Source organism: Ambystoma mexicanum, chromosome 11 (assembly GCF_040938575.1).
Source record: "Ambystoma mexicanum isolate Mex_15411 chromosome 11, UKY_AmexF1_1, whole genome shotgun sequence".
NCBI lineage: Eukaryota > Metazoa > Chordata > Amphibia > Caudata > Ambystomatidae > Ambystoma > Ambystoma mexicanum.
Genome location: NC_090934.1, coordinates 940,350,666 through 940,370,665, shown reverse-complemented (window position 1 = coordinate 940,370,665; position 20,000 = coordinate 940,350,666). Strand labels below are relative to the sequence as shown.

Sequence of the window (20,000 nt, the reverse complement as noted above, 5' to 3'; positions counted from 1 at the left end):
TGTGCAGATTCCTCTTACCCAGACGTTCAGTGCTTCTCTTTTCTTCCCTTTCAGTGAACATGAACTACCTTCACGCAGTGCTGCAGAAGAAAAGGTAAGACGGGTTTCTCCACTGATGTCAATTTAAATGGACAAGTTAATGAGCAAGAGCGTTAAGCCCCACAGAAATGTAAATGCTGTAGCGAAAACGGTTTAGGAATGTCAGCAATCCCAACAATTTAGCTCTCTGTGCCCCCGTCAGGGCCAAGGAAGCCTGGCTTCAAAACTCCTTTCCCTCACCTCATTTGTTGGGAATGCTGCAAGTATATGAACAGCAACTGGGAGGAACAGGAGTGGTGATGCAGTGGCCTTACAAGACTCTGCTATCATGCCACACGCAGCTAATGTAGCACTCTCACTGCAAGTCAACTGAGTGCTCCTGACAGCCATCCCTCAGCATAGTATACTCCCCACCCAAAGCAACTTGGCATCCTCTTGAACTGCTCACCACTGAAAACAACTATGTTGAACCCTTGAAGCTACCAGGATGATCCCAACTGCACTGCCTGCCTCACACATAGGAAGCGGTATATGGCAAATCCGTTGCACTGCCGGTCAGAACACACTCCCACACCCCATTTGCACCACCAAGTGCTGAGCTGCAAACTACTAAAATCTCACACCTTCTCTGTACAGCTTCGTATATAAACAATGCTTTGGCATAATGTGGTTCTTCACCCTTATCTGAAGAGGATTCTTCCAGAATTGCGAATACATGATACCCCCCACATAACAGTGACTGTACAACATGACTACAGAATTTATTGGCATAACCTTGATCTGTAAACCATTTTTAGTTTGAGCAGTTGGGTGGCGCTTTAGCGCAGTCTATAAGCCAAAACTATTTCAATGGAGTACAGGTAGGAAGGCGTGAGATGACGTGTTGCGGGATACGCTGCTTGTGGGTGTTGTTTGGTTATTTACTCATTGACTTCCCAGGGGCATGCTAAACCCAATGGCCATTCCCACCCATCACCTACCTGCCCCTCCCCACCCAAACCACATCCTCCTGGAATCTCTTTGAGGTAGCGTCATCAAACAGTAACAAAAACTGTGGCCTACTTGTGCTATTTCTAAGAAGTCTGAGAGTCAATGGCCTAATTGCAGCTGTAAATGACTACCAGGGTAATAATAATGTCTTATACAAGTATTCCTTCAGCCTCTTGATTGCTATCACTTCCTTGCACTGAAATCATGTGTAGCACTGATGTACTGTGTAAAACAAACATTGACTACGCTAACGGTTTCGGCTTATGTAAAGGTATTAGATAGGCATTTCCCAGGTGCTGCTATCACATGCCCAGGTAATCCTATCATTTTCCAACTGTTGCCATTTACGCACAGGTTGTACCATTATGGCAGTGCCTAGTAAATAACTATCCCATGCCCACACAAAAGCCCAAATGATGGGCTTTGCCAATGTTTGTTGTAGAATACTATCAAAACTGAATGATGGTTCATAGCCTTCAACAGATTAATGTAGTCCCCTTTCTGCAGTCACTACCAATCTACTACACACCTTCAGCCTCATTTTAGCACACTGTCTCACCCCGGCCCATTTCTGGATTCCCGGACCTCCAACATCCACTATCCTAGCACTCAGCTCTTGGGCCTAGATAACCAGAAGGGATTCTTTCAAGCCACTGCATGAACTAGTTACCCTCTATGGCCTTTATCTCTAACAGACCACCACTCTGACTTGCTTCAGTCTCTAGGCACAGATGCACCTCCACTCCCTTCACCCCACAACTAACATCCAATGTGTACCCCTGAATATCTGCTCTGTCATACAGCCCTCATATTTATTACCTCTGTGGTCTATTACCCGGCTAACTTTAGAAATCTTGTTCTCCGGCTCCAAGCATTGTACAGAAAGTCAAGTACCGAAAAGGTGACGTCTGGGAAGATGTTACTCTTACATTAAACGTCTACATACATGTCTTATTCCATGATTTAATAAAATGGCTATTAGTTTCCTCCTTCTAATAAACAAATAGGCTGGACAAAGGAACAATAAGTCTTGAATAGATGCTACACAATTAGAACAAAAGGGTCATTTATCAAAGAGCGCTGTGTTCCATCGTGAAATGGAGTCTTCCAAAGTAAAATCAGCCCATAACCCCCCAAAATATGCCTCTTTCATACCTTTCCCAATTACAACACTCCACTGATTAGACAATTAAGTGACTAAACAAAAAAAAGCTAATCGGGCATAAAAAGCAAACTCTTCTTCAAGGACTTCAAGATCATTATTCAAAGAAATATTCTGTCCCTCCATCCATGTCATCTCATTTCCACCAGGCCCAATGAGCTGCACATCAGGACAGCTAACAAGGTAGCTTCTTGTTCAGTAGCTCTGCTACAGTCCCAAACCAAAGAATTTGTGCATACCAATAAGCCATGTTGCCCACTGTCATGAAGCTGAGAAGGATCAACACCAGCCAGATACAGATATAGGCTGAACATAGATGTATTGAGCATAGTAAAGACTTTGGGCCAAAATAAACAAATGCCTTGAATCAATTTCAAGATCCTTGGAAAACTTCCCTCAAATAATAGAGGGAAATCAACAGGGCACTTTCCCTTTTGCAACTCAAACAATTCACATAATGAGTTCTCTTTAGAGTTATGCAACAAGTCTCTGGGTTTCTCAACCCTCAATCCCAGGTCTCCTCCCATGATATTTTATCATTTCTCAATCTCTAGTAGTCTTGGTGGGTTGAGTTTTCAGTCATTCTTCTTGGCTCTGCAATCTGGAGATTCAGGTCCTATGGTTTTCATCCTTAACTCCTGGCAGACCCCTGATAATAGCAAGTTCAACCCCAGAGCTTACAATTTATAAGCCACTTGTATTTTGACAATCGTGTGGGTGTTTGGATGCTCAAAAGGCTCTTTGATGAGAGTTGGAGGCTACCGTGGAAGGAGAGTGAGCAGGAAGGTGGAGGTTGGAGAAAAGCAACCAGAGGGAAAGAAGGGAGGTGTAAAGCAGTATTTACTTTCTTTATTTTAAAACTTGTGAATCGCAAACCATGGCTTGAAGGCAGTATGGTGCTGTGCAACAGAATTAAATATAACAAAATTAAGACTGGACCTCAAACAAATTGAAGGGGGCAAGGCATGCCGGGTTTATGGGTCACCCAGAAGCTGACCACGTGAACTTCTCTACACGTCCGTCGGGTCTGGCTGTCTTCTTCACCTCCCCCTTTTGTTGTCCTGGCTGTATTATCCAACAACACTTCAACAAGCTGCTGTGGCCTCCTGCCTAATGTGGCCTATCCTGCAACTCGTGCTGTCTTGTCTCCTCTCTCACTTCCCCTACCTCAACACTTGTACCTTCACCCTCCTCCACCCACACCCATCAGTCTGAGGGTGTGTGTGCTTCTTATCATAATAATTATTATTAGGGTATTTACTCAATGCAGACCTAGCTTTGGGAACCTCCTTTTGCTAATTCCTCTGGTCTTCTCTTCCACCCTCCATTACTATAGTCCTCTCCTCCTCCTCCTCTGCTCTTCTAACCACCTTTTGTAGCACACTCCACCTCTGCTACTGTTGATTCCAACCTCCTTGCTGATATTTCTCCTCTGTTTCTGCCAACTTCTCTCCCAACCTTCTCCTTAGCACACTCCGGCACTCCCTTGACATCACCTCCAACTTTCTCTTGAACACACTCCTCCCCCTCTTCCCTAATGTTACCTCCAACCTTCCCATACACACATTCCTCATCCTCTCCCTTAATGTTACCTCCAACCTCTTTTAAACTCCTTCCTCTCATCCCTTAGCTCTCCCACCAATCACCTCGCTCCTCCTGATATTTTCTCATCCTACCGCCTTACAGAATTTTAAATACTCCTTTTGGTCTGCCCAGGATTTCCCCCCTGCTGCCCCATAAACCCGGCATGCCTTGCCCCCTTCAATTTGTTTGAGGTCCAGTCTTAATTTTGTTATATTTAATTCTGTTGCACAGCACCATGCTGCCTTCAAGCCATGGTTTGCGATTCACAGGTTTTAAAATAAAGAAAGTAAATACTGCTTTACACCTCCCTTCTCTCCCTCTGGTTGCTTTTCTCCAACCTCCACCTTCCTGCTCACTCTCCTTCTACGGTAACCTCCAACTCTCATCAAAGAGCCTTTTGAGCATCCAAACACCCACACGATTGTCAAAATACAAGTGGCTTATAAATTGTAATGGCAGGCTGGCCCCACCCAGAGGTGGTGGCTGACTATGAACCGGGAGCCCACACTCCTCTGTGAAATCATGTAATTAACTAGGATGGAAATCAAAGAGAGCACACGGGGAGGAGGTGGCACTCGGGGACACTGACCAATCCTGTGCAGCAAGGCTAATCGGAAACCATCCCTAGAAGCCCATACATTATAGAATCACCTACAATGGTTAAGACAGTGTAAAACTAGGCAGATGGTGTGGGAGTTAGCAAGGAGATCAGGAGAGTTGGTGCAAGTGCACAAAGGGCAAGAGAGAGTAGAGCAAGCTGCTGAGCCCTGCATCTTACTCTTTGGAGCTCATTTCCAAGAGTCTGCTATTTTCTGTAATCCTGGTCCTGACAAGAGCTAGAGAACCTGGCTTTGAGGCGACACACAACAAACAGGGGGCTCTAGAATACACCCTGCCAAGTACCAGAGAGTCTGGAAGGTGAAAGAAGCTGATCATATGCCTTCTGTCTACCATAGCCCAGAGCTTGGAGTGAGTCGGAGAACATTGAGGATAAGGAAACCAATCTGAGCCTGTGTCAGTCTGAGGCTAGGAAGGGCACTCCTGTCTGATTGGTGAGAATAACACCAGTCTGAAAGCAGCCAGGCAGGGGAGAGAATTTTCTGTTGGTAATCATTTGTCAGTATTTCATAAGGCAAAAGTGGAATCATAAGTACCTGCTGGTAGCGTATAATTCAGGTATTCCCTAAGGCCAGAGTAAATCATAAATTATTGCCTGGTAGACATGTACATCCCAGGAATGTGGAAGACTACAGAGGAGTCCAGGAACAACTCATGAAGCGGCCAAGAAGGTGTGCTGGATCTCATAAAACCCTGTTATGAGTAACCTGGAAATGGGTGGCAGGGGGATACATCCCTGAATCTGTGTTTTGTAGAATAGGGAATTGGACTTGGAGAGTAGGTCATCTTGGCTTGTACACTAGGCCATCTGCCTTGTTATACCTCCATCCAGCTTGTGCCAGAGCTATTCTTCTTTTCTCCTAGTGGGAACCTTAAGACCCTGTGGGAGTTCAAAAGGGTGAGACTAAACCCTAGGATGAGCATTTGGATTCTGGATAGGAGAGACCACTTTTGGTCCATATACTTTGAAATTTACTCCCCACACTTGTGTTTCGTCTCTTCTCCCCGTGCCCCCATATCAATTTCCATAGTACAGCTAAGGTGACCATCCCTTTTGGTTAGAAGTCCCCTGGCAGTTATAAACATTCATCCACCCACTCCATATCACTCTATTCTTGATATCTAAGTGTTCCCCGCTGTGGCACTCATCACACTTCTGGTTGCTATCTCGTAGGTAATGAAAAGAGAGCAGTCTTTCCCAACCCACCCAAAGATTAGCTCCAAAGTAGGATCTTGTATAAATGGGTCTATTAATAAGAGATCTGACTTAGACAAGATTGGTCCATAACCCAGGGTTTGTTTTGTTTTCTAGGTAGCAAAAAAAGTTATCTTCATTTGTCAAGCACATTGCTACCACCAGTGGTGTGCTAGCTCAAGTGATTATACCATAAAAACAGCATCACTGATAGGTTGATGTCATCAAGGAATGACGACTGGCTCTTCCGTTAGAATTCCCCCTACATAATCAAGTTCAAGGGATTTGCAGTAATTAGGTTGAAAATATCTGTGTTTTGCAGTTCTTTATGCCTGATGATGGGTAATTGTTGTCGTGATATTGTGACTGCCCGTAGATCTGATGAAAGGAGTCTGGGAAGAGGAACACAAGTTGATTTGTAGCACTTTAGCCCTGCATTATGGTTTTCGGTATTTTTCAAACATCAAATATGCATTACAGCTTTGATATCAGTTCAACTGCTTCACTAACAATGCCTCGTCGTTTTAATTGCAGCAAAAAATGCAAGAAATTGAGCGAGTGGACAAGTGGCTGAAGATGCTGAAGAAGTGGACCAAATACAAGAACAGTGAGAAGGTATCTGCCAAGAGAGGATGTTGCCTCTGGAACACCCCTTACATGTGTTCGCCTAAACCAGCTCGTATTGAGCCCCTCGTAATCCTTTTCAGTAATCATCAGCCGTACCTCATATTACAAATCTATGTTGTATTGTTCCTAATTAAGAGCACTGTAGCAAAGCAGTTTTCTTTGTCAGATTGTTCTATTTGTTTAAATGTACGTTTTGTACATTTCTGCATAGGTATTTCATACATGTTGTGCATTTATCCAGTCGAGTGCCTTTGCCTATGCATCGAATACGAGGCATACAGTAAGGTCAAGCATGAGCTGCCAATTTATATTGGCTGCAACTTCCAGTGTCTATTTGTTGTTGGCTGTTCTTCCATGACCAGATCTACTTGCGGGGTGTGTGGTGGGGGGAGTTGTAGGCCAGTCAAGCACACACGCAGCGAGGGTGGAAGCAGCTGGGGCTGTTCCGCCTCCACCCTCTGCATAGGCTCGCCCAGGCTGCTTCCTCAGCCTTGCTTTCAAATGGAACATTGATGGAGGTGCTGGTGGGGCATTGGCAGTGCAAGGAGGATGCACTTTGGTGCATGTCCCTGAACTCCCACTCAACCCCACCCTCTGGTACCACTGTCCATGACAGCAAGGCCAGACAGCTAAATGAGGTCAAGGGGGCAACGGGACACCAATTTACCGGCACTCCCCCACACCTGCACACCACCTTGACTTGCTATCAAAGTCACCAAGCCAGAAACAGCAGTGGAATACAGTAACACTCTTCTGCCTTGGCAACCCCTCTAGCTATAATATGCTAAATGTGAATGATGAATTCTGCCTATATTGTGCTATATGAGATTGCTGAATTCTTTCCTTATGGTGCAAATTGAGCATAGCGGAATCCAATCTTACTTTACTGTGGCACTGGACGGAGCATAAAGGGATATTGCCTTGCTGTGGTAACTGTTCATGTTGCAATTGGGCCCATTTAGCACAGCAAGGCCAATGGAATCTGGCCTTACTGTGCCATTGCACTGTTATACAAAATGGGAACAATGCAAATGAACACTCCTGTGTTAAATGGGCCTATTGTAATTTTCCTTGCAGAACTAACGGAGCATAATGCAACGTGACATTGCTTTACTAACTGGACAGAATATTATTTGGTTGTACTGTGTTTAGTGTGCATAAAAGAACCTGCCATCTCTGTGCTAAGGGGGCATAATCGAATCTGAGAGAGCTATGCCTACTTGGCATAATGGACTCAGCCTATACTATGCTACCTGGGGATATCGGAAACCGGTACTGCCAGGCACACTGGAATAATGAAATCTAGCCATACTGTTGCTACCTGGGTACAGTGGGATGCCAATCACAGCTGTACAAGATGGGAAAAAGTACTGTGGCACTGCTGTACTCCCTGAACATAGTACTTACCGTGCTAAGTGGGATTAATGGAACATTGCACCGTTGTCCCTATTGGATATAATGAAATGCAACACTGCTATGCTCACTGAGCATAATGTAATCCAGCACTGCTTTGGTAATTGGACATAATGAAATCTAACAATTTTCTGCAAACTGGGTATAGTGTAAACTGTCCTTACTGTGCTGACTGGGCATGATCGAACCTTAAACGGCTGTTAGCTGGCCCAAATCGAACCAAACTGACATAATAGTATATGGCCGTACCATGCTCGCTCGGCATATTGGAATCTCTTACCCCTTTATTAACTGACGGTAATGAAACCTGACACTGCTATGCTTACTCAGCATTTTATTGACCAAGGCGGGAGCACCTAAGCTTTGGATGGCAGTGTGGTTCATTACGGGAAACATTAATTATAGATGTAACAGAGAACGCAACAAGTAATAGGAGGATGAAGTGGGTGGTGTCTAAACATAAAATGAGGGTTTATACATCGGCATTAAATAAGATGCCAAAAGGGATCAAATAATTTAAGAAATCGTTATACTATAATGGGACCCTCATATGAAAAAAGAAACAAACTGATATATTCTAAACAGAAAATAGCACTAAATTGTGTCCAGTAAAGCATGCAATCTTTGCTTTAACTTTGACGTATAGGTAATCCATGTCATTTATGTTGACCCAGATACCCAAGGAGGGATCTTGGAGGTATCCCAAGACATGCTTCCTTTTTTGAAGATGTTATTCCACTGGAGTCTAAAATGATTCATTCTTGCATTGTCAGACCTTTATTTTGGCAAGGATTTTACCATATTTCATGGCATAGTCTTCGTTCAAGCCACCAAGTGGCAATCCTGATCTCTTTCAATTGTTTTACCAATTAAAGTTGATAGTCTTGGTGGCTGGTCCCAACCAAATATTTACTAAAGATTTGATAGAGCAGTCCCATTTAATAGATGATGCTTCTGATCCAAAAATGACACTATCAAAAGAAAGCAGTTCTATTCAGCAGTTGTTGAATGCCCAGAATGTCTTGAATACAAAATCAAGCTTGTCGAAAGAAAGCTTTTAGTTTCAGATTGTCATATATCAGATGTCAGTGTGTTCCAGATATTGTTTTATATGGGAGATGATTAGAGTCCCTCAATTTAATTATGCTTGGGTACAGAAGTGTCCATCGACAAGGAAGAATATAGACCCAATGACTGATGCATTTCTGTGCCCTTAAAATGCAGATACCATTATAAACTATGCAGAGAATCGGAGAAGGGTGGTACTAAACTCATTCTGCAAACCATTGACTTTGGGAAGGGATTGGTTTACTGGATAAATTAATCGAAAAACACCAAGCATGGGTTGGAGCACCTATAAATGACCAGATACGGACAGCTAAAGTAGTTACTTACTCAGGAGCCATTCTCTACAGAGATTCAGATGATGTGAGGCCAGGCATTTTGAAGGAGTGATGGCTGTTGTAAAAGACAAGCTACAGAGCTGGAATAGACTTCTGACCTCTATTTGGATAATGGGCAGATAGAGTGGCTTGACACGTGTATCTCTCACTTTATTTGGAATCATAATTACTCCATTGACTGGGTTAATCTGCCAGATTTTCATTTCTGAAGTTGTGCAGCTATAAATTGGGGGCTATTACTTGTAAAATACACTTTCTGGTAGGCCAGACGGAGGAGACGGACCAATAGGTGCTATTTTCAAATGGTTTATTTTCAAAACTATACAGAAAAGGCCTAACTTTCTTTTTCCTAAGGTTTCCCTACCTAACACAACTAAACTTGGGCGCTTGTCATCAAGATTAAAGTCCAAATGACAAGTCTGTCCTCCTTCTGAAAATAGTCTAACTGACCTTACCACTATAACTACAAAACAAAAGAACCAGGAGAATGACTCCCCTCTCCTGGTTGGCTTCTTTTCAAAGCGTTCTTCAATATGAAATGTTTAAGTAGTCTCTTGTTAGTTCTTGCAACAAACTCTTCAATTCTTTAAAGGGGCTTTCCCAGGCCCTTGTATCCTGTTTCCCTGGATTATTTAGACTCATTTTGTGTTTCTCTCTGTTGATTGTCTGAAGCTCTGAATGTCCATTCCACTTCACAATTCTTCTCTTCTTTATTATTCACACACAAGGTTTTGGCCCAACCTTCTCTTCTTTGATTTGTTTTTTTCACACTGAGATATCTAGGTAAAGTCTCTATTTGACGTGTGTTCGTCTTTTTTGATCTTGCCCTCCACTGGAATGATTATGATAAGTCCCTAAATGAGTTTCACTCCTTTGGTAATCTCACCTTTCACTGGGACAAGTTTGATGATCCCCTGAATGTGCCTTACTTTTCTGGTGGCCTTTCATTCACTGTGAGGAGTATGATGAACTCTTGAATAATTCTCCCCCTTCTGACTGTGGTACCTCTCTCTGGGACAAGGGGTCTCTCTCCAAATGTTATATTTGGTTTGTTTATAGGGTATAATATCTCTGTCCTTTTTACATCTGCACCTCGTTCCATGGGTCTCCTGCTTTCCCCGTTACCTGAGGTGAAAGTGGTCTGCATCACTGGGTCGATGTTCTCACTTTCTTCTTCGTATTCGCTCCAAACTGCTTGCTGGATTTTCTCTAGCCTCTTTTCTGACACGCTTTGGTGTCCGACGGTGGTATCGGCAATGAAAGGGTGTTTCATCTGTTTCCATTCCAGGCTACTGCCTTTCTGCTTAAGTTCTCAACTCAGGTTCATGTTCCTTGGACAGACTTCCCAGGGTCTGTGTTTGGCGTCTCGCCTCGCTACATGCTAATGTTATGGCTCTGCTCTGCCCCTGCTAGTTCGTCTCACCCCGCCCCGGACCTTGACAGACTTCCTCCAGTCTGTCGGATGTACCACGGACTGCTGGCACTTCTCCTTTCCAGCAGCTGTTCCTTTGCGTGTAAAACGGCAACTTCCCCAGTCTCCCAGTCTCCTCGATCCAGCCGATTTGAATCTCCTGCGTCTCGCTTCCTTGTTCTCCTGACCCTCCTCTTTTTATGACGCAGTGCTGGGGCTTCCCCGGCTTCTCAGGAAATTCCTTCTTTTGTGTTTGGGCCACGTTATTCATAACTCTTCCTGGATTCTTTGTCTCATTGATTGACAGAGAAGCATTCTTTATTCCTCTTATGTTCTTACACTTCACAGTACCAAGCTGATTCTTTTCCTCTGTCATTCTATCACAATAAGATAAGCAAGAGGAATTTAGTGGTCTGTCAATGATGTGGTATTGGGTTTTGGAGGATAATGAGAAGGGAGTTCCGCACTGGAAAGGGATTCCTTATCTCCAATCTCTCCCTTTGAGGTCCCACTTACTGCCACCCCTAGGGGGAATGTTGTGTAGCGGGCTCACCTCCCTAGCCTCACAGGAAGTGACAATCGCTCGATTCGTCAAAAAACGTATTGATAAAACAAATGATTTGGCGAAACATTGTGTTATTCTTCAGAAAGCGTTCGGTCGATGTGTGCGATTATAAGTTCACAGACCCAAAGTTGAATGTTGCTTGAAAGGTTTTCAAATTGGTATGATTGCATGGTAAAGCGTTAGAAGATATTTGAAGCTTCCTAGGTTTCATTAGTTTACCTTAATGTCTGGAACTGAAGATCTCACTGATATATTCTTAAATAGTGTTGGGAACGGCTCCAAATTAGAGACCATGACAGTTAGTGCAGGGAGGCGTGGTGGTACAAGAGAACAATTGATCATAATGCCTGAGCTGAGTAGCTTGACATTTATTTAGTTCCTATAGGTCAGAGATTTTCTTTGAATCTTTGGGGCTAGGTTCACTACTTGCCAGAAAAAGACGAAACATATTTTCTAAGATCGGGTATGGATGGCTTGGCAATAACTAATTTCGCAGTTGTAAATTCCTGTTGGTCATGAGGAACTGCTTGCTGCTGACAAAAAAGCACTGTATTGCATGCACACATAGTCTTCATCAATTTAAGGTTATTTAGCGGTTGTGCTATTCTCTTAATAGGCTAATCGGCTGTATACAAATAATGTGTATTCCTGTTCAAGGTTTGACAGGTATTATTTGATGCCATGTTTATGTGTGTGGACTCTACTGTTAGAGATAGTTATTGGGCAACCATCAATGCAGGGAATTATTTCCCTCCCCAATCAAAAGTGCCACACCAATATTTTCTTTTGAGTTCAATCTAGCCCTGTATGTGGCTCATAAAATACTGCTTAGGTCCCTCACCCTTCTTCCCCAGATAAGTCAAGAAGCAGGCCGGTATACACAAAGAATATACATTTATTAAGGAATTTATATTTATACAAATTCATCAATCACGCCACCTTACTATGTGTACCAAATGTTTTTGTTTCCTGATAATTCAAGTTTCACAAATTACAATCACTGTGGTTTTGGATAATTCAAACCACAGACGCTATAACCCCACAATATTTGCAGTCAAAACACTTCATCTAGGATTCACTTTTACTAGCATGTAGCGCCTTGAAACATGACAAGAGCATGAGCTTGACACTCTATTTTATATGCAGTTTAATTTAAATAATATGCCATGCTTATCTATTGGCAAGAACAATTTCACACATTTTGCTTTGTATTTTGAATGTCCCTGTACACTTGAAAATGCTAGCAGCTTTGTTTAACTTAATCCCATGTAAAAACTAATTTGACCTGGCACTGTGCTCTAAGCAATGCTGGCAGTTTAATAACTCAACACGCTTTTCAGAACAAACACTGTTGATATATATGTGCAACATTTTCTCTTCCACCATTATGCAAGGCAAAATCTCCCCTCTCTTAGGAGCCACTTTCTTACTTTTACTATATGGTATGCTTTTTAAATCAGTGACTCCACTTTGTTTAACTTTGGGAAGACACTGTTCTGTCCCAGCACAAAAACCCTGGCTATTCAGTTGATCATCTGGATCACCTCTGCATTAAGGCAGGGTTCAGGGGAGTGGGAAGCAGTAGGATATTTCATTTGTATTGCACCCCTCCTTGTAGGGAGTTTTGGTTGACGGTCAAAATAAATACGATTACCCAATTACTTTACAGACTATGGGCCTGTAAGAAGCTCACAATCATCACATTATCCACATACCGCCCTATTACGAGATCCCCCTTAGCGGGTCCCGCGAGCGGGGCAGCATGCTAACAACGGGCCCGTCATTAACAGACCCGTTGTTAGCATGCTTCCCATTCACATTGAGACCTATGGGGGCTCAAATGGGAATGGGGATGGTCCGGGTCCGGGTTCTGTGAATAGGGAAATACCGGGTCCTCCATGGTTAGAATGGCCCGGTATTTCCCCATTCATGGAACCCGGACCCGAGTTTGCAGCATGGCTACCTCCAAACTCGTAATGAGGCCCATATATATGTATCCACACTGGGAGCGATGTTAATTTCAAAGTTCTGCAAAATCACCCTGCTTAATTTGGCTATGTGGGAATTATTTAAATTATTGTTTAATAAAATGCTAAGGATTTAATTTAACCAGACCACCCAATCAATCATGGGAAAACTATTCAGTCAAAGAGATTACCACAAGATTCGGTTTGGTAGGACAAGCTACTTACATAGAATCTCTGGGTTTTTCGTGCTCAGGCAAAAAGGACATCAAGTCTCAGATCATCTCTCAGATACAGGACAGGGACCATCATAATCCAACATCAGTCATGGATATTCTCCAGACTCAGTCCTTCTATTTTGCCTCTCCTTGGTCAAAGATCCCAGCATCTGTCAGTTCAGCAATCACATCAGCAGTTCCAACCCAATAATTTCAGGCAATCTCCCAGATTTCCATTGTGCATCCCCTTAGGAATCTTAAACCACCCCTCCCCCAAAATGTCTGAATAATGACATTTCAGCTCATTGGTCATAGGTTTTGATTAGATAACTATCTTCCATCCCCTTATTCCAGGCCGACCGTCTCTTCTTTGATTGGTCCGTTCAGTTACCAAGCCAACATTTTCGTAGGGAGAAGGCCACCCCTTTGAATTTACATTTTTACACATTTCAAATTTGCACTGAACAACTCTCACTTGACAAATATTCATATTTTACAGTTAAGCATAACATTATAGATATATTGTAGTTCCTCTCATCAGGCTGGACTTGCTGAAATATGTCCTGTCATGGCAGGATGTTGTAGTTTCGAACACCGTTTTTTTGTGGATTTCCAAAGATGATATAAGTTAGTATCACCAACTTGTACACACCGTTCCTTACTTCCATAAGCTAATATATTCCAAAGTTTCTGTTTCATGACATTTTCTGTGAAGCTACCATCACATTTCAGAGTATAACTTCTTAATACACTCACCGCCTCCTCACTTCTTACAGGGTCCTTAGCTTAACAGAATTGTGGATTATCCATGTGACTAACTCTTGGGGCACCTCCCCGGCACACCAAAAGACTTACTTATTAGTCTCACCCAACCTCATATTGTTAAGCTCATACCTTCATGATTCACCATAGACCATCCATGTGCCCCCATCCAAGGGGGGATTCCCATAGAATATATCTTATGTTCTGTCTTCCTCTCTCCCTCTACCCTCCCTCCTCTCTTGTCTAACATGACCAAATTTATGTATGCATTATTAGAGAGAACACACTCTGATTCTCATTAGAGTACTTGGCTCGAATGTGAAGGGCCACAACCCCCAATTCCTTTTTGTCTGGGGCTGGGTTTCAAACCCACACTACAAAGAACGCTACTTTCTAGGAATTGATTCATGAAACGTTTACTAGAATTATAAGATCGTCACTGAGTCCAACAGTTGAGAATGTTATGTTAGGCATGTACCGAGGGCTGGGAGGGTGTAGCATTTGAACTATTGATGTCTAGGGCAATTGTGCTTGTGTGATAAATGATGGCTATGGTTTTGAAATAGTAGGAGCCAATACTAGCTTTGCATTGTTTCAATAAACCATAGAAACTGCTGTGCGTGCAAAGAAATACCCCGAAGCAGCCACATATGGTAATGTGATGCATCTCATGCTGTCATGCATACGTAACCACCACATCACATTCATACTGAAAAGTGACAACGACTAGGAAAAGAGTACTTGGTAGAAAGGGGCTTTTCATTTTGGCATGCCCAAGTCACAAGAAATAAAATCCTTTTTTCAAAACTCAAATTCACACAGGTATGACATTATTCATCTTGCATGTTACAGGAGCAATATTACATATGTATGTCTGCATATCACTAAAAACATGCCAATCTGTGGACTTGTTATTATAATAAGGAAGCAATATTTTGATATGATCAGAAACCTTATGGGTTGCACAGGGGTACAGTTCATTTACTGTTTTCGGGATACTTGAGATTAATGTGTGTCACTACTACAGGAGCAAAGTGTGTTGTTAAAGTAGCAGCCAGGCATTGAGATGTTTATTGTATTGTATTTTGTTATTTATATAGCGCTCATTTCCCACTTGTGTGGCCTCAATGCGCTTTTTCCTTGGTTGGAACGCTTTTGGTGACCGTAGCCGATGCTGTTAGAGATTCTAGGGGGGGTTAGATTAGATGCATGTGTGCATGTTTGCCGTTCTAAGTCTTGGGTGGCTGGCAAGGCTCGACTAGGAAGCCCAGTAGAGGTCAGACACGTGGGTGGGTGCTCTGGAGGGTTAGAGATAGATTGATTTTGTCGAAGAGAGTCTATGTGAAGCCAGCTATACCAGGTTCCTTTCGTGTGGTGGTCGCTGTATGCTAGTGGCAGAGGTGTTGGGGGTACGTCAGGTGTTTCAGTGTGGACGGCTATGTGTGAAACTAGGCCGGATGTGCTTAGCCATAGACGTGTTCTATCGTGCATGGATGTTTGGCCGTGCCTGCGGCCTGTGTCCACGCTAGTGGTGTGAGCTATACGTACCATAGACTGCGAGATTGCTTGTTTGTCCAGGTTTAAGATTGAGAGTCCTGTAGTGAAGGCCTGTGTCCATGCTAGTAGGGTGAACGATACGTACCGTAGGTTGCGAGATTGCTTATTTGTCCAGGTTTAGGGTTGAGAGTCCTGTTGAGAGTCCTGCAGTGGAGGACCTAGGTTTCATGCTGTAGCCGGTATCACCACTGCAGAGACTTAACGAGGGCTGCCGAGACAACCACTAGATCTTCCCATTGTCCGCTGGCCTGACACCATTGGCTCGAGAGCCACTCTTGCATAGGGCGCATGCGTGTGGCACTAGGCAAATGCAGGAGGCCATCATCCCTAGCAGTCTCATGGCTTTGCGTACAGAGGCTACCGAGGATCCTGTACAGCGGGAAAAAGGCCTATGTTTCACAGTGCATACGTTTACGCCTTTGGCAAACCTAATTCGAGGCTATACCTAAATTTGAGGGTTCTGTATCGGGGAGAGAGGCCTGGTTGTCACCTTGCAACATGATTCCTCATATAGTAAACCAAAGCGGAGGCTGCACTTAAAATTGAGAGTCCTGTATGGTGGGCATACGGCCCAGGTATAACGGACAGATGGAGGGGGCTACCCCTAGATTTGTGTAGCTGGAAGGGGGCCTAGGCTTGATAGGCTGTGGGTTTCAGCCTATTGTAGAGTGAGAATCTGTAATGTCACAGCCATCGATGGGTTGTTGTACCTAGCTTGGGGGATAGGTTTGTGGCAGGGCAATTGGTAGTGATGGGGGCTTCACCGAGAAAGTGATGTGGGGTAGTAGTGGCAGTGAATGGTTGATGGTGTGCGTGTGCTGGCCCGGGCCACTTATCTCATTGTTAGTTGTCTCATGTGGCTTGGTGGGCTGGGGTGCGGTGAGTATGATGCGAGTGTGGCCACAGTGAAGGCTGCTGGCTTAGTTCGGGCGCTTGTTGCGTGGGAATGTTGTTGTGGGTGGCTGGATGGTGGATCAGAAGAGCCACAACGAAAGCTGCTGGCTAATAATGCCATACAAGTCATCCACATATAAACACTTGTTCATCAGGTCAAATTTAAATAGACTTATAATGAAAAAGCATCCAAACCAACACGTGTCTTCTATTAACAACATGATTCTTGGTCAGCGAAAGGACTGGTTCACAACCCTTGGTTCAAATAAAGAATGCTAGTTCATAGTCCCCTTTAAGGCCCCTGTAGTTGCATGGAGGTGATGGATCAAGATGGCCACTTACTGTCATACCCAATGGGTCCTGTTTATCTCTTGCTTCCTTTGCAGGCCTCAAAATGTTTTTGTCCATATAGCCATCATCAAGAGTCTTGTCCTGTTGTATTGCTAGTGGCAGCTTCGAATCCCATTTTTGTTATTGCCCAAAGATGTTCCATAATCTACTCTGTCTGCTTGTGCGTTGAACCGCAATCATATTTTAAACTCTGATTATCATAGCGGGCCTCATAATTTGCATTTGCCACAAGCCATTGACTAGTGATTATTGACTCTTGTCAAAGAAAGCAACGGGTTGCTGTGTGCGTGTGTAGAACTGAGCCGGTGAGTGGCTTTTAATGCCTTGCTGGTAGATCACAAGTAGGTATTTTTTACTTCTGATCATATGTGGCAAATGTCATAATTATGTAACCCAAATATGTTTGTGACTTGTTGAATATGATTTATTATGTTTTCACTAAATGAATGTTGATAGCCATGTTTGTTGCAATGATTCTTTCAATAGCAATACTATTGGGCAGAAAATGTGCTTCAATGTTCTGTTCTGCTTTTTTTCTATAAGCAGTGGAAGAATCATAATTTATAGAAATGGGCAGTTTCTACGTAATACTTTTTAAATGTCATTACTGTGATTATCGGTCATACAAGGTTATCCTCATTTTGGTTGCCTTTATTTCCCCCTCTAGGAACAACTGTCTTGCTGTTCTTGATTTTTCTAATACTTGCACCAATATTTCCTATGTATAACCCAATTTTCAATATGTGTCAATTGAGCTTGTATTTAAAATAGCTTCTATGTACGTTTGCATATTTAGGGACAAGAAATCCACCCAGGGCAGTGCCTTGTTTTTTTTGGAATAGATTATTCTCAAAGAGAAAGATATGCTATTTAGAGTGAACTCAGTAATTTCAACTGTTTTAAATTGTGATTGTGCAGGTATACAGATATTCTTTTAAAATACATTTCTACTGGTTGTAAACCTTGTTCATGTCTGGCAGTATAACATGAGGTTTTATCCATTGCTATCCAAATCGATTGCACCTAAATCTTTTGAAGTGATTGCTATGTTCGATCTTCCTGGCTCCAAATACTTGAATAGATCTGACATTAACACTCTCCTTGTTGAACAGTCCTCATTAAGATCAATCTCTACCAAGGATATTGATTATGTGGAATTATCAGCATGCAAAGGGAGAAAGAACCCTATAGTTCGTTGTTTATACATCACACATAGTCAATTTTATTATTTCTTTTGCTTCTTTTTACCTAAAACTTGGCTATGAGTTGCAACCATAAATGACTGCCTCAGTGAACAGCACCAATTTGGCAAAATATGGGAAATATTACTAGGAAACCATTATCTGAGTACAATATTCAAGTCTCATGTACAAATCATGGCAGAAAAGTGGAATGCCCAATACCGGATGGATGACCTTTCCTAAGGTGACCTAACCCAGCAGGATTTGTCTTGGCTTCCCCAATTATTGCAAACGAAAAGTGTAAAACCTCCCTAATGTCCATCCTTATAGTAACGTCGCCTCCGAGAATTCTTGTGGTCACCCACACTTCTTTGATAAAAGAGGAGTCCTTGAAATATAGAACTCAGCAGATTTTATCATTATACAGGAGAGTTAGCTATCAAGAGAAATGTATGTAGATGGGTACAAGTTGTTTAAAAAAAGGAGCCCTTAAGTGCAAAATAGGCAGAACGGCGGGAGGATTATCAACCAGTATTCACTCTTTCTTTTCTGTCATGGAAATCAAGACTGATCCTTGTCAGTATGTTCTACCAGTGATCATATTTCTTAAAAACCAGTTAGCATTTCTGTTGATTAATGTATATTCACCCCCCCTTTGGTTACTGTAATAGTGTGTTTATGACCACCATTGACAGTATTCTCGCTGAAGCAAAAACCTCCAAAATTGAGCTAATTATTTTGGTAGGTCGGGATCTCAATGCACATTGCGCAGCGATCGCTGAACACAATCTAGACACTTTGACTTGGAACAACAGGCTCCCCTCCGTTGAACTCATAAAACCTCATGACAACACATTAGGATATGAATGTCTTCATTTCACGGCAGTGAATGGTTTGATCATGATAAACTGGTGAATCTGTGGCGACATTCGTGGGGCACTTACTTGGGGAAGGGTAAAGAAAAGCATGAGATTGAACTATTTCTTTCTCTCTGAAACTCCTCTGGATATTGCCGCTGGTTTGTCTGTCGTGGCTACACCTTTAAGTGATCATTCTATGCTTAGCCTCAGGCTTACCATTGACTGGTGGTAGTAAAAAGATTGGGACAACAATTACTAACGTTAAGGGTAACTGTTTCAAATGTACATCCAAGAACATTTGCCTACTAAATGAACATATTGTGATCAATTTAGTAAAAGTATGAGTGCCCAGCAGATCTTTGTGGGATCTAAGAGATTCATGCCTGGATCTGTACTCTTGACAGCTACTTTTAAACCTGTGGGTACACAACAGGACTCCAATCACGATTCAAACTCCTCTTTGATAAGGTATGATTTGGCTATTGACGCAAATAAGAGAACCCTGAGGCTTAATAGTAGGGAGGTCCTCATAAACTTTCATAAAGAATCTAAAAAAGCCATAGAACTGATTAATGAATACAAATATTTGCTATTTTAGAAAAACCGAAAGGCACGTTAACTACTCAAAGGGCTTCTGCCTATGAAGTAATCATATCAACTCCAGCGATTAAGATAGTTTGATGTAAACTAGTGAACCCAGCAATGTTTATAGCTGAGCCAATTACCGAAGGAGAGCCTTTACACAATTGTGAAACATATGAAGAGTTATGTGATGAGGTCCATAGAGTAAAGGAGAATGCACTCGCAGGGAGAGAGATTGTCTTCATTGATGGATCCTCAAAAATCGATCAAAATGATGGGCAAAGATATACAGGTGCCGCAATAGTGAAACCTATGGCAAATGGAGAATTTCGAGTGCTCGTTAGCACTCGATTGCCTTCCCATTATTCAGCACAAGCTGCAGAATTATTGGTGCTGATACTCGCAGTCGAGAATCACACAGACCAGGAAGTAACAGTGTACAGCGACTCTGCCTATGTGACGTTGATGGTGCATGCAGGATTAGCGTGCTGGAAAAGGAGGGGCTACCACCGAGCGGACGGTACACCAGTGCAGCACGCAGCAGACAGGCTCATTAAGGCACTACAACACCCGGTGAGCATAGCAGTCGTTAAATGCACAGCTCACATGAAAGGGACAGATTTT

The 20,000-nt window shown here is 42.8% G+C and overlaps 1 protein-coding gene across 7 annotated transcripts in view; it reads left to right on the top strand.

Moving 5' to 3' along the window:
* Positions 1-20,000, top strand: part of LOC138503953 (uncharacterized) — an 863,233-nt gene that overhangs the window by 610,098 nt on the left and 233,135 nt on the right. For 6 of the 7 annotated variants that reach the window (XM_069624086.1, XM_069624084.1, XM_069624081.1 and 3 more), the window contains 2 exons: positions 55-94; positions 6,123-6,203. In XM_069624086.1, the coding sequence (XP_069480187.1) occupies positions 55-94; positions 6,123-6,203 (121 nt within the window). The remainder of the gene's footprint in view (positions 1-54; positions 95-6,122; positions 6,204-20,000) is intronic. The other variant, XM_069624087.1, reaches the window with a different exon arrangement.